Raw genomic sequence first — 13895 nt, 5'->3', positions numbered from 1 at the left:
GGCTAAATTTGTCTAGTTTCGATAGTTAGAAGCTAGGTGTCTAGTATCTGGTTTCATAGTTTCAGGTTAAAAATTGAATTATCGTACAAGTTAAAAGTTGAAAAATACATTTCACCTTCCCATAAAATGCTAGTATAACTTTATAACTTTCTAGAAACAAAAAAATTGCGGAAACAAACCTTTTAAAAAAAAAAGGAAATACGCGGGCTAGTGAGACTGTTGCCTAGTTTCTTGTTCAGCGAATAAATGAAATTGAACATCCCGTCCTCATAATCAAACATCTAACATGTATATGCCCCATCCAGCCATCTTGAAATCATGGATCAGCTTGTTCTATTCAACTTTGTTCTCAAACCAAACGTACCTCAAACAAGAACATTGTGGGAGCGTTGTTCTAGGCTATCGTCTAGATATATATGTCCATTAGATTTATTATAGAATATAATTGCGTCTCAATTGTATCTATGAAGTTGGACCCATATATATAGGGTGCAGAATAAGACTAAAACAGAATATACTAATGAGAAGAATAAGAGCAACGATAATCATAATGAGAAGAATAAGAGTAACGATAATCATTCCACGTGGATGTGGTATTGCAACATGGACTACTATCTCCATGACGCTAAACTATATGGTGCACTGTGGTACAGACGTATGATGAGCAAACACTACCCATGCATGGCTTGTCTCAATGTGCAAGAACCTATTGCAAAAAGGTTCAGAAGCAGTACATTTAAATATTTCAAACTAATCACTATCCTTGTGACAAATCCTTGTATACGAACTGTGTTTGAGCATTCTCTGTTAAGCGTGGATGCTTCGACCGAACAAAATTTGGCTTCAAAATGAATGCACACGTCTGGCTACAGCCGTGGACTTGTGAACGGATTGGAAGTGAAAATGCTTGTAGAAACTTCAGACCTTCAGCAAACCAATCTGCTTCCTTAAGTCCAGCAGCCTAGAGCATACTGTTTACGAAGTTAACAGCATTATGGATGGTCAAATGACTGTATTGTGCACTAGCACAAGTCTCCTGCTTGATATCACAGCATCAGGATTATGATGAGCGAAGCCCAGGGACATTGTTAAGACCCATCTTGCGAAGAATGTTTCTAGGTATGGCTGGAGGAACAGCCAGACCCATGCTTTGGCTGAACTCTTCTGCAAGGTGAGCAAGTCTGGACTTGTCTCGACCAATGGTCTTGTTTGAGTTGTAGTACCCTAACCATGCTTGATAGGCACATTCTTTGCTCTTCATCTCTACTTTTCTGACCGCGTTTTTGACCTATCAAATCAGGCAGAAATAAGAAAAACAAGAGTGTGTTATATTTACAGGAAAGAAAAGTTGAGTATAGATTTTCTGAGTAGTTTTAAAAAAAGACACGCATAGCTAAATTTGGAGAAGACTGACTTAATCAGAGAGAGCCAGATGGAAAATAAATAATATATGCTGCTTACTTCTGTCTCAACACTAGAATCAACTGGAGGTACTGCAGACTCTGCTATTGACAAATCCTTAACAGTACCAAGAAAATATTTTTCCCAAGGTGCCAATAGTAGGAGTCCTTGCCCTTCCTTGCCTTTCCGTCCAGTCCGGCCTAGTCTATGTATGTACTGTTCTCTATCTGCAGGAATTCCAACCTGCAAGAGAAAGTAATTTTTGGCAATCTTTTCTCACAAGAATAAACATATCCTGATCACAGAGTTTTCTTAAACATGCCCGACTGCCCGTGATGTAAATGGGGTCCAGGATGGCTATAGTTTACAGACACTCAGGAACTAAAGCAAATAATTCAGCATTACTGACAACACACCTGTATTACAAGAGTGACATCAGGATAGTCAACACCGCGGGCAGATACGTCCGAACTGACCAGTATCAAACCTTTTGATTTCCTGAATTCATCTGAGACCTTGGTTCTTGCAGACTGTGACTTTCTGGAATGGATCTCTCTTATATTCAGTTTCAGCTGGGAGAGAACTTCAGCCACAAGTTTGGTGACCATTGCAGTAGTACAGAATATAATAACCTGCCAAATTGTATGATAAATGACAGACTGAACTTCCTATGATATAGGCTGGCAACTTGAAGTCACTTACTTTGTAGTCTGCATCTTCTGCGACGTGCTTCTTCAATACATCATATAGGATAGAAAAATGCAAGTCCAGTGGTGCAACCATGTACATCTGGCTCACCTGATGCCACAAAAAGAAAAAGGTAGTGTGTTTAACAGCTAGCAAGCTTTACGATTTTGCACTTACAGCTCAAAAAAATAATGGATATAAAGTTCTAAACCTGTGCATGTGTCTCCTCATCACCCTCTTTAACAGTGTTAACGAACCTATAATCTTTCTTCATTGCCACATGAGAAATTTGGCGGACCTAATAACAGAACTTCAGTTCATTAGATTGTTCATGATACAAAAAGGGGACAATGAGATAAAAAGAGATACCTCTTCTGGAACAGTAGCAGAAAACAACAGTGTTTGCCGTTCTCTAGGAATTGAAGCAATTATTTTCTCAATATCTCTTCTAAATCCCATATCCAACAGGCGATCAGCTTCATCAAGAACAAGAACCTTCACACCCTTGAGCCTGCTAGAAAACCCAGGTGTGTTCTCAAGATGATCCTTCAGCCTTCCTGGTGTAGCAACAAGAATCTATAAGATAACAACTAAGTGTTAGTACATATATCAGTCGCAGGTATTAACACATTGTAGTTGATGCCAACAACCTGACATGGGTTAGCTTGCATGCTTCGTTGTTCTTGAGTTAATCGTGTGCCACCAATTACAACCTGCACACCCAACGAGCGATGATACCTGAGAAGCTTCCTGGCCTCAACAGCCACTTGGTTCGCAAGCTCCCTAGTAGGGCACATCACCAGCAAATTTATAGGTGGCCGTAACTGATTCCGCTCACGAGGTAGAGTGGAGAGAACCTCAATCGCTGGAAGCTGTAACAAAGGTCAAAACTTCTATAATGACAAGATAGTTTCGTTTTTCTTTTTTTCTTTGCAGAAATTGACTAGACAGTTTCGCTGCAATAATTCAGCTGCTCCTAATAGTATCAGATTGACCATGTGACTGAAGAACAAGAAGTAATACCAAAAAAGCAACTGTTTTCCCAGTTCCTGTCTTTGCCTTTGCAAGAACATCCTTGCCTACATGGCAACAAAACATTGAAATGTCACCTTCACCAATTCCCAAGATTTTAATGTTACAATGTTAAGAAATAGCAATTGCATTTTTCACCGACCTTGAAGAATTATGGGCAGAGTTGCCGCCTGCACCTCAGTCATCCTTTCATATCCAGCATCTTTGACAGCTTTCAACGATAAAGGGGAAATAGCACATTGATCAAACCTGCAACATGCATCGCGTTCAACAAACCCAAAATTGAAAACAAAAGCTGCAAATGCAAGACAAAAATAAGATGGAGTCTAACAGGTTAGCTCCCAATTTCAAATTATATCAAAACTCACTGAGCTCACAAGCGCTACAAAATGGGTGGCCACAACTGAGTTGTAGTTTGGAAGGCTCACTCTAACATGGACCAGTACTACAACCTAGTGAGACTTTATTTTATCTAAACGAGCAATGTAACCTTTCATTGTCAAATTGCAATCGTATCTAGCTTAATTTACTAGTAGAAAAACACCAACAACCCGAGGTTCTTATCTAAAATCGTAAACACATTGCAGTTCAGAATTTCAGACTCCACAATTGCGGTGAAGAACATTACCGTGTCTCACTGAGGTAGGAGCCATCCACACCTCCCGTCTCGCCACCATTCTTCTCCACTCCCAACTTAAGAGCCTCATCTTCCTCGTCCTCCTCGTCGTCGACAAGTTCCCTCCTCGTGGCCACCCCGGAGAACCCGAACCCCTCCTCCGCGTCCCTGCGCCGCCTCTTCTGGTCGGCGCCGCCCGGCCTGACCCGTCGTCCAACTCCAACAACGTCGGCGATGCCGACCTTGGAAGCGGCGGCCAGAGGCGAGACGAGCCCGCAGCGGCGCCTCGCCGGGACCAGGAGGCGGCCGGCGAAGGCCCTCGCTAGGACCGGGGCGCCGGCGTGGGCGCGGAGGAGGAGGAGGTCGCCGCTGGCCATCTCCGGCAAGCAAGCAGGGTTTTTGTGAGGTGAGGACACGGGGTTCTTGGGCTTGCTGCGGCGGCTTTGGCGCGCGGCGACGAGAAGATAAGATATTTCCAGGGCGAAGCTTTTAAAGCATTTCCAGACGCGGCTGGATCACGTAACTCCTTTTTTTTTTCTTCTTTTTAATCAACCAAGGCACTCGTCTGTCGTCTTATCGCTTCCGTCCTCGTCTCGTCCGTGCTCAACCATAGGAGCTTGACTGCAGATCACTCTACTCTAAGGCCTTTTTAGTTCCAAAATTTTTTTAGAAATAACTACGGTAGCAGTTTCATTTATATATGATAAATATTGTTTAATTATAAACTAATTACACTTTAAAAATTCGTTTTGCAAATTATAGATCTATATTTAATGCTTCGTGTACGTGTCCAAAGTTTCGATGTAACACGAATCTTGAAAAACAGCTCATCGCCGCTCGCAGCCTGAGTGCCCAGCCACACAAGCTCGTCGGCGACTCGGCTCCCGCAACTCAGTCAGCTGTCTCGGCGTGCCGGCCACAAGCTCGCCGCCCTCCGTAGCTTGGTGCGACGGCGACGACCACGAGCTTGCTGCTCCGGTGCCGGGAGCTCGTAGCCAGGCCACGTCCTATCATGCGGCCCCCACAAATCGAAGGCTAGGAACATGAAGGTTGGCGATACGAGTATACGACCGGCTGAGCTGCAAACGCCAACCTCAATTTCTTTCCTTTTTTTTTTCTCTCTTATCCACGTGGATTGGATCCTGGTGATGAGGTGTCCTGAGTTCCTGACTACAGTACAAGCCAATCTAGCGTAGCTTTATTTTACCTGCTCCCCGCCACACAAACCGCCCCCGCCCGGTCTCGACCACTTCTCTTCTCTCTCGACACTCACTCCCGTGCGTCTCGTGTCTAGCGCTGACGACGGCGGCGGTGCCACCGGAGCCGGGCAGCGGCCACAATGCCAACGACGCACGCGCTCCGCCTCTGCCCGCTGCTCTCCACCGTCCGATCCACACCGCCGCGGGCCACTGCCGCAGCCCGCCAGGGCGCCTCGCCAGCGCTCCTCGTCGCCCGCTGCTCCTCCGCCGGGACGCCGTCAGCCGCCCAGGCGCTCAAGGTATGGTTCCTGGTTTAGACCCCCATCTCGTCCCACCGCTTTCCTTGTTCCTGGCCGCCGCTGAGGCGTGAAGTCGTCTCCCGTCCCTTGGGGTTTTGAGTGGTCGGATTGGTGGCGCCGGGTTCTGTGCAGGGCTCCCGTGCAATTGTAGCTGTAATCATCATCACTTCCCGTCAGAATTTGCGCCCACCGACCGGGTCTGGGATTTGTGGACGAATGTATTTGCTATTTTTGTTTCTCGTCGACCCGGATTTCGGTTGCGGTTTCTCTGCTGGGATCCATAGTTTTGGTGGGTTCGTGTGTTTCTCCAGACGCATTGGTTGCAAAACTGCTTGTATGGTACCCTTGCTGTGTTTGTTTTTGGATTATTATCCGTCACTGTAGCCTATATGCATGTGTTCATAACTGGAAGAGCAAGAATTATGTGACTGGAGAAGTGAAGCTGATGCTATCTGATAGTCTTTCAGTGGAGGATGAAGACAAGAAGGGCAACTGGTCTAGTTTAATGAATCTGGGGGGTTATCTGGGTTTTTGGTTCTCTCTCTATTGACAGGTGTTCCCCACCTGAATGCTGTATCTGAAGTTCTAAACATGTGTGTCTTTGCTTAATGCTAAGACTGAGCAGAGCCCTATAACTCTAAAAAAAATGCATGTGTTCATGCGTTTTTCTACTTAGGAATCATTATATGGTCCACTGGGGAGTTTCTTTCGGAAACAAATGGGTTGGGGAATCATCGACTTGTCTTGTACTTTTGGTGTGATGCACAATCTCACATAATGATTATTGTAACCTTTTGTGTAGATCAACTCGATCCCGACCAAGCCAGTTGAGGGGCAGAAGACGGGGACTAGTGGCCTGAGGAAAAAGGTACTCCATTTGACTGCTTCCGAGTTCTCCAGAGCTTTTGTTCCTCTAGAAAACATTGCTGTACAGGTTCCCGTATGGTGACAGGTTATGGATTGTGATAACATTCTCTGCTGTTCTTTTCAGGTGAAAGTGTTCCAGCAGGAGAACTACCTTGCTAATTGGATTCAGGTGTGCTGCTGTTTGTTGCTGTTGCGCTTAGGTAGATCATAAGTCCCATTGATTTCTCCATTGTCTGTGGTTTCAAGGCTCTATTCAATTCCTTGCCCCCTGAAGATTATGTGGGTGCAACCCTTGTACTTGGGGGTGATGGCCGGTACTTTAATAAGGAGGCTGCTCAGGTACAGCTTGAAATGTAGAATGGGCACATATTTATTTGATCCATGTTTGTTTGTACATATTTGTGAGTACCTGTACTGTTGGAACTATAGATCATCATTAAGATTGCAGCTGGAAATGGAGTTCAGAAGATCATTGTCGGCAGGTAAGGAATAAGCTGAATTATCATTTTTTTAAGGATGAATCAGAAACTGTTAGAGGTGGGCCTATTTGTTCAACTAAAATGATTGAAAAGTGTTCGGTAGGATACCATGTACATTTATCCATAGAATTCGGATTCAAGCTGGCAGCATGCACCCTGTGAACGCATAAAGTATTCAACTAAACAATTTTATGATTTTGCGACAAAACTATCTTTCTATATGTTGATCACTTGATGTTGAGTTGATGCTGTGCTTTAGATATGATATATACTTTCCTTGGATTTAGCATGCTTTCCCAATGTTATTCCTCTACCGAACTTCTTATTTCCCATACTTCCTGTCTTGTTATTGTCAATGTCCATTTTGTTTGCAGGGATGGTCTACTGTCAACTCCTGCTGTATCTGCAGTAATTCGTAAAAGAGAAGTATGTTTTGGATCTTCTATAAATTAATTATGTGGATGGCTGTCCCCTTTGTCTGTTTTTGATGGTTTCTAAATTCTTTTTTAGGCCAATGGTGGCTTCATCATGAGTGCAAGCCATAATCCAGGTGGACCTGACAATGACTGGGGTATTAAGGTGTGCTAACAAATAAAAAGATGTGCATTGTGTTTTCCCTGTACAGCAGCGATTTATTGAATCCTTAAAACTTACTCCAAGTGGATAATGACATGGAATGTTTGAGTAAGCAGTACTGAACAAAAACTTTACTATTTCTAGAAATCAAGGTTACCAGCCATGGATGTGTCAGGGAATGACAATCGAGAAGTTGAATATATGTATACTCACACACATTTCTGTGTTTGTGCTTGTCAATGTTTGGATTCCTTTTACTGGAAAAAAAAGACAAATAATGTTCTTTGTATGTTTATATATTTCTTGTTTGATATTTTTTGCATCTTGCAAATCAAGCAATTGACAACGCATCTGGTTATGCTTTAGCTAAAATTGAATGGAAAACAAACAAACAAACAATCATAGGTGATTTAAAGAAGATGCAATTTTGTTACCTTATTCGTGAGATTTCAAACTATTCTGATGTAAACATTGTTTTCTCACAGTTTAACTACAGCAGTGGACAGCCAGCACCGGAGACGATTACTGATCAAATTTATGGGAACACACTTTCAGTATGTAGCTCTAACATTTGATTTTACACTATAAATCATCATATACATATCTACTGTTCGTTTCTTGTATTGTTGCTGATGTGCAATGCTAATTTTCTACTGCAGATTTCTGAAATAAAAACAGCAGGGATTCCTGATACTGATCTATCCTCTGTTGGAGTTGTAAGCTATGGAGATTTCACCATAGAAGTGATAGATCCTGTTTCAGATTACCTGGAACTAATGGAGGTATGCAGTGAAATATTGGGGAGCAACACCCTGTTTCTGTTTCACTAATAATTTGTTTGTTTTTGGCTTGCAGAATGTGTTTGACTTCCAACTTATTAAGGATTTGCTTTCTCGGCCTGATTTCAGGTCTCCCTCTCTCTATATATATCACCTTTTGTATTTACATGTTATATTGAGTGTATTACTTCAGTAATAATGTAACTATTAGACCCCTTATAATCCACATGTTCATACTGACCTACTATTCATACATGTTCTTATTAACCAGTGTCTTTGGTTATTCTTGGTAAAAGTTTCTCGTTGGTTGTTCTTGGTAATATGAACATACTATTAAAAAGCACATATGAAGTTGAATATTAAGCTCGATTTTACAGGTTCATATTCGATGCGATGCATGCAGTTACTGGTGCGTATGCAGGACCTATTTTTGTTGAGAAACTTGGAGCTGATCCGGTAGCATATTAATTTACTTGAAACAAAGGCTTTACTTCTCTTGAAAGATTATTTTGTTTGATGCTAAATACCTTGTTTTCAGGACTGCATATTAAATGGGGTGCCTCTTGAAGATTTTGGAAATGGCCATCCAGATCCAAATCTAACGTATGTGTATCAGTTCTGGTATAAAGGATGTTTTATCAAAATGTGAACAAATATTTAGTCATTTTATTTCTACTTGTTTTTGTACTTCTTTGAAACAACTCTCTTGTTTGATAATTGATTGGAATTTCAATGAAACCCTATGTTTCGAAGACACTAGTTGAATTTTCAATTTCTTATGCAGAACTGAAATCCTAGTGATACAATAATTTAAAGTTTACAGGACGCATTATTTAATTGACTGCCATTGTTTTACAGTTACGCTAAGGAGCTTGTTTTTACCATGTTTGGAACCCATGCACCTGACTTTGGTGCAGCAAGTGATGGTATGTCTGGACCCAGACTGCTACTTTGTTTCCATGTTCTCAGTATTGGATATGCCCAAAATTCAATGTTCTTGCTTATGCAATGGAAAGTTGTCAGTTCAAGATGAAGCATTCTTTGAAAGCATTAATCAACTAGCTTAGAAATATTCAGAAGTTATCAAATCATACATTGTCCCTGGCTTTCCTTTCTCGAAGAGAGAATTCTTTTAGCCATTGACCTTACGAACTGAATGATGGTCATATAGAAGCTAGTAATTTAATCATTCAATTCAGTTAGATTTAGTGCATGTCTAGAACTGTCCATGTAAATTACATGCTGCTAGTGCACATATTTACATTTGAATTCTTATTTTGTAAGAAGTTTTTGGTTTCTAACTTAACATTGTCATTTAAATCTGAAAATGCATTGCTGTTGTGCTGGCAAACTCTGTGCTGTAGACGGAAGCAGAAATGTAAAGTTTACCACAGCTCGTTTTAAGGTTTTATAGAACATTTGGGAAGTGGTATATATCTTTACCATTTCTGACCGTTTAAGCAATTTACTGTTTTCTGGTGGAAATAATCATAGGTATTAACAGCTTTCTTCCCCCAAATACGCCAACTCCATCCTTTATCCAACCCAAGCCATGACGCACACCTAGGGGTGTCAATGGTACAAATACTTTCCGTCCGTATTTGAGTTCGAATCTGTTAGGAGTTTAGATATATCCGATATCGTATCCGTATCTTAATACTCAAATCACATTTATATGATGTTGATATCCATTCATATCTTATCCGACACAGCTGACACTATCCGTATTTGAATTTGAATCCGAATCTGAGAAACATTATAGCTATCTGTATTCATATCTGTAGGCATCCGTCCGTGTCTGACCTTTTGCACCCCTACACACGCCCCAATGCCTCCAACTCTAGTTGCCCCGTCCCCATCCCATGTGCCATACTACCTTAGTTGGCAGTCACGACAATCGATGCACCATCCTGCTGCCCCCCCTCCATGTTGAAATTTATGTCAACTTTGCCTTGTGCTATGCTGAACTAAAACGATTGTATTGTTTAGATGTTGTTTGAATTGCTTTTTCTTGTTATTCTCGTTTGTTTGTAAGGTGGCATGGTGCTTTGTTACGTATTTTGACTATAAATCACCAACCAATACTAACCATATTCTATATACCCCTAACGCTAGTACTGTGTGTGTTTCCAGCAATATCACTTCCAGTTTTATTTCTTTAAAAAAGTATATGAAAACAAAACAGTTCACACTTTTCCTGACCATTTTCATCCCTACTCCATTCTATCTTTATTTAGTTTGTTGCATTGCATAGTGATATTTATTCATTATTTCAAGCAAATGCTTGGTCTAACTGAATAACAACAGATAAGCATGAACTGTTTCAGGCGATGGTGATCGGAACATGATTCTTGGGAAAAGGTTCTTTATTACCCCATCAGACTCTGTTGCAATAATTGCAGCAAATGCACAGGCAGCAATTCCTTATTTCCAGTTTGGTACAAAAGTAATGTGATGGCACTTTGCTTGCTTCTCATTTTTGTCTTGGAGATGGTAGGAATATTTAAGTTTGAACTGTTTTTTTAGGGACTCGCGAGATCAATGCCAACCAGTGGTGCTCTTGATCGTGTTGCCAAGAAATTGAATGTTCCATTCTTTGAGGTATCTTTGCCATGGAGTTTCATTGCTCATTATCTTATACAAACAGACAAAGTGTGGTAAACCTGTAATTTCTACTTGATCATCTAAGACAAAGATGCCACTTCGTAGGTTCCAACAGGCTGGAAATTTTTTGGCAACCTAATGGATGCAGGAAAATTGTCTATTTGTGGAGAGGAAAGTTTTGGGACTGGATCTGATCACATTAGAGAGAAGGATGGCATCTGGTAAGAAGTAAATTACTTATCATCTGTAGCTTTGTTAATCAATTTTTTCTTTGAAGTTCTAAACAGAGAATCTTTGGACATCATTCATGTTTCTGTTTGTGAGAAATGTCTGTAGACAACTAGCCATACTCTTGTCAACTCTTGACTCTCAGGGCTGTTCTGGCTTGGCTTTCCATACTTGCACACCGGAACAAGGATAAGAAGGTCGGAGAGAGATTAGTGTCGGTGGAAGATATTGCTATGGAGCACTGGAAAACCTATGGCAGGAATTTCTTTTCTAGATATGATTATGAGGTATTTAACCAAATGAATTCCTGAAATTACACTTAAGGGCCATACATGTTGGGACCACCTGATCAAATTTCTTGTACTGTCATAGTAATCTGATTTTGCCCAGACTAATTTGGGTGCATATTTCTTCTTAACTAAAAAGCCACCTAGTTCCTCCTAAGTTAGCTGTGTTTTTTGTTTAACCAATGATTTTGTAATTTGTAATTGTACAGGAGTGTGAATCACAAAGTGCAAACAAGATGATGGATCACCTTAAAGATGTTATTGCAAATAGCAAGCCTGGAGAGAAATATGGTTTGTTTGCATGCATCTTTTTTTCTCTAGTTGCACTTGTATATTTTACTTTGTGAGGAAGCCTCCTGAAAATTGATGCTTTTGATCTCGTGATGCAGGAGATTACACCCTCCAATTTGCTGATGATTTCAGCTATACTGATCCTGTACTATCTGCTTCTCTCTACCGCTCCCCTGCACGTGTGAAATGATTAGCATAAATCACACTTTGCTTCCATATCACAGGTAGACGGTAGTACGGTATCAAAACAAGGACTTCGATTTGTTTTCACTGATGGATCTAGGATTATCTTCCGGCTTTCGGTACATCTGTTGCTTCGTTTCCTGAAAAATATATACAATTTGTTGACATTTGATCTACAACAATCTGATTAAGTATGCTCTTGTAGGGAACCGGATCTGCTGGAGCTACTATCCGCCTCTACATAGAACAATTTGAATCTGATATCTCAAAGCATAGTCTCGATGCTCAAACAGCTCTGAAGCCTTTAATAGGTTACTATCTTGTGCTCTTCTATGGAACTTTTTACATTCAACTTTGAAATTATTTACATGCCAATACTTAATCTTTGATAATTCCTAATGCAGACCTGGCTTTGTCTGTTTCAAAGCTCAAGGACTTCACAGGAAGAGACAAACCTACTGTCATAACATAATCTCTAGATGTTCATGACATCAGCTCCTTCGCTATTTTCTTCATTTCTTTTTGTTGTCCTCGGTGGCTCGGTCATACCAACAGAGTAGCATGGGTGTACGGTAGGTCGGTAGGCCATGTTTTTGAATTGAACTGATGGCAAATATGTATCATTAGGACAAACTCCGCCAGAATAAATTGTTTCCCGGAAGTGTTGCAACATCTTCCAAATACTTCTCCTCCAATAAGATGGTAATGGGATAACATGTTGCAGAACTGTGCAAATTATGCCTACTCACATGTACTTGTCATTATCCCTAAGACTTTTGATTGTTGTGCACTATGATTAGATAATTCCAGTAGGCTGCTAGGTATCCTTGGAAGATCCCGAATCATCCAATCTTTACAACTTATACGGTAAGACGGTAAGTTATACCATCATTCATACACAAAAGATCAATAGAGTATTCTATCACAAATAGTACAATATTATACTACATTTCGCCCTCCATTCTAAATTATAAGATTGCTTTGGCTTTTATAGAAATATAACTTTTTCTATGCATTTAATTCACTATATCTACATATCTAGAGAAGTCCTCACTTTTAGTACACCAAAAAAGAGTCACTAGGAGCAGCGTGGGCTAGGTTTTCCATGTTGATCAATTCTGACCTAGACTTGTCTGTACCTGATTATGTGTTTTTGCAATATTTTTGGTTGGGTCTTAGCAAGGAGTCTACCTTGTTTCTGCATATAGCCAGTGGAGGTTATTCCTCTCATAAGAACACGACGGAAGGAAGAGAAATCCTAAGCGTATCCTTGAAAACTCTCTTAGTAAGCATCTCAAGGCTATCCTAGAAATAGAGGAAAGCTCAAGAGCTGAGCCAGAACCTTTAAATTATTTTATTGAGCCCCCTCCCGAAATATTGCTTCATTTCAAAACATCTAAATACATAGTTAAAACAATCTATATAGAAAAATCAAAACGTCTTAGTATAACTAGGTTAATGCCCGTACATTGTTACGGGTTTTAAAATCTACATACTCTATGTTTCTTCATTGTTATTTTATTTTTTTTGTCTATATTCTTCCTTTTTCATTTCTTTTCAGTTTTCATTTTTCGATTTTATTTTATTTCCTGTCCTTTCCTTCTTCTTTTCTTGTTTTAACTTTACCTTTTATTTTCTTTTTCTTTTGGTTTTAGTTTTATCGTTCTTCCTTGCTTCTATTTGTTTTTCTTTTTTCTTTTCAGGTTTTCTATGTTTCTTTATTCTTATTTTATATTTTCATTCCTTTTAATATTCTTTTTATCCTTATTTAAAATATTCATTTATTTTATTTACTCTATGCACTTTTTATCATTTGTTAATCATGTTTATTTTTATATTTTTCTTCTTAGTAATTTTATTTTTTATTTTTATTTTCTATGTTGTGTTATATCATGTTTACGTAATATACATGTGATGTTCTATGATGTTTCTTATGGTGTTCACTTAATATACTATAATAGATGTGATGTTCTATAATATATTTAATGATGTTCTATGATGTATTTAGTGATGTTGATGTTTTATAAATATATTTACGATATTTGAAAAGTAACCCTTTGACATTATTTGAAATTTTTCTCCATTTTGTGTTTTTACTTTTTTCTTATGCTTTTTACTCTAGATTTTATTATTATTTTTATCTATGTCATGTATTTATGTATTTTTATGTATATTGTAATATCAGTTTCATAAACCTAAAACCAAAATACTATTCTTCTAAATCGATAACATTTTTTTACAAAAACAGAACATTGTCTGTTGAACCTAGAATATTGTCTCTACTTAATAAAAGAAAAATATTTTATCTCTATAAGATAAATATTCATTAATAAAAGTTTATCTAAATATATCCAAGTGTGATCTTGT

At 39.6% G+C, this 13895-nt stretch overlaps 2 protein-coding genes across 2 annotated transcripts; one reads left to right on the top strand and one right to left on the bottom strand.

Annotated features, from left to right (window-relative positions):
* On the bottom strand, positions 522-4215 carry LOC8054392 (DEAD-box ATP-dependent RNA helicase 25). The gene is made up of 10 exons (XM_002455917.2): positions 3749-4215; positions 3263-3369; positions 3112-3167; positions 2739-2960; positions 2458-2664; positions 2300-2386; positions 2104-2199; positions 1818-2033; positions 1462-1644; positions 522-1288 (listed from the first exon to the last, which is right to left on the bottom strand). Exons 1-10 carry the CDS (start codon positions 4111-4113, stop codon positions 1061-1063), a joined length of 1767 nt encoding a protein of 588 aa, XP_002455962.1. The 5' UTR covers positions 4114-4215; the 3' UTR covers positions 522-1060.
* Positions 4949-12272, top strand: LOC8084835 (phosphoglucomutase, chloroplastic). Its single transcript, XM_002458121.2, has 22 exons — positions 4949-5234; positions 6037-6102; positions 6226-6270; positions 6348-6440; positions 6531-6583; positions 6955-7006; positions 7091-7159; positions 7642-7710; positions 7816-7938; positions 8012-8064; positions 8313-8391; positions 8474-8538; positions 8794-8861; positions 10263-10381; positions 10462-10536; positions 10645-10760; positions 10913-11054; positions 11264-11345; positions 11444-11490; positions 11570-11647; positions 11734-11839; positions 11933-12272. Exons 1-22 carry the CDS (start codon positions 5076-5078, stop codon positions 11998-12000), a joined length of 1827 nt encoding a protein of 608 aa, XP_002458166.1. The 5' UTR covers positions 4949-5075; the 3' UTR covers positions 12001-12272.

This window comes from Sorghum bicolor, chromosome 3 (genome assembly GCF_000003195.3).
Source record: "Sorghum bicolor cultivar BTx623 chromosome 3, Sorghum_bicolor_NCBIv3, whole genome shotgun sequence".
NCBI lineage: Eukaryota > Viridiplantae > Streptophyta > Magnoliopsida > Poales > Poaceae > Sorghum > Sorghum bicolor.
Note: the sequence above shows the minus strand (reverse complement) of the source record. Positions and strands in the feature narration are given on the sequence as shown.

What these genes read in the sequence shown, in the direction of transcription:
- LOC8054392 (XM_002455917.2), bottom strand. Translation starts at nt 4,113, where the DNA reads ATGGCCAGCGGCGACCTCCTCCTCCTCCGCGCCCACGCCGGCGCCCCG. An exon ending in TCTGCCCATAATTCTTCAAG is followed by an intron (nt 3,168 to 3,262) that starts GTCGGTGAAAAA and finishes GTTGCCATGTAG; the next exon opens with GCAAGGATGTTCTTGCAAAG. An exon ending in ATGTCACTCTTGTAATACAG is followed by an intron (nt 1,645 to 1,817) that starts GTGTGTTGTCAG and finishes TTTCTCTTGCAG; the next exon opens with GTTGGAATTCCTGCAGATAG.
- LOC8084835 (XM_002458121.2), top strand. Translation starts at nt 5,076, where the DNA reads ATGCCAACGACGCACGCGCTCCGCCTCTGCCCGCTGCTCTCCACCGTC. An exon ending in ACCTTGCTAATTGGATTCAG is followed by an intron (nt 6,271 to 6,347) that starts GTGTGCTGCTGT and finishes TGTGGTTTCAAG; the next exon opens with GCTCTATTCAATTCCTTGCC. An exon ending in TGAATGTTCCATTCTTTGAG is followed by an intron (nt 10,537 to 10,644) that starts GTATCTTTGCCA and finishes GCCACTTCGTAG; the next exon opens with GTTCCAACAGGCTGGAAATT.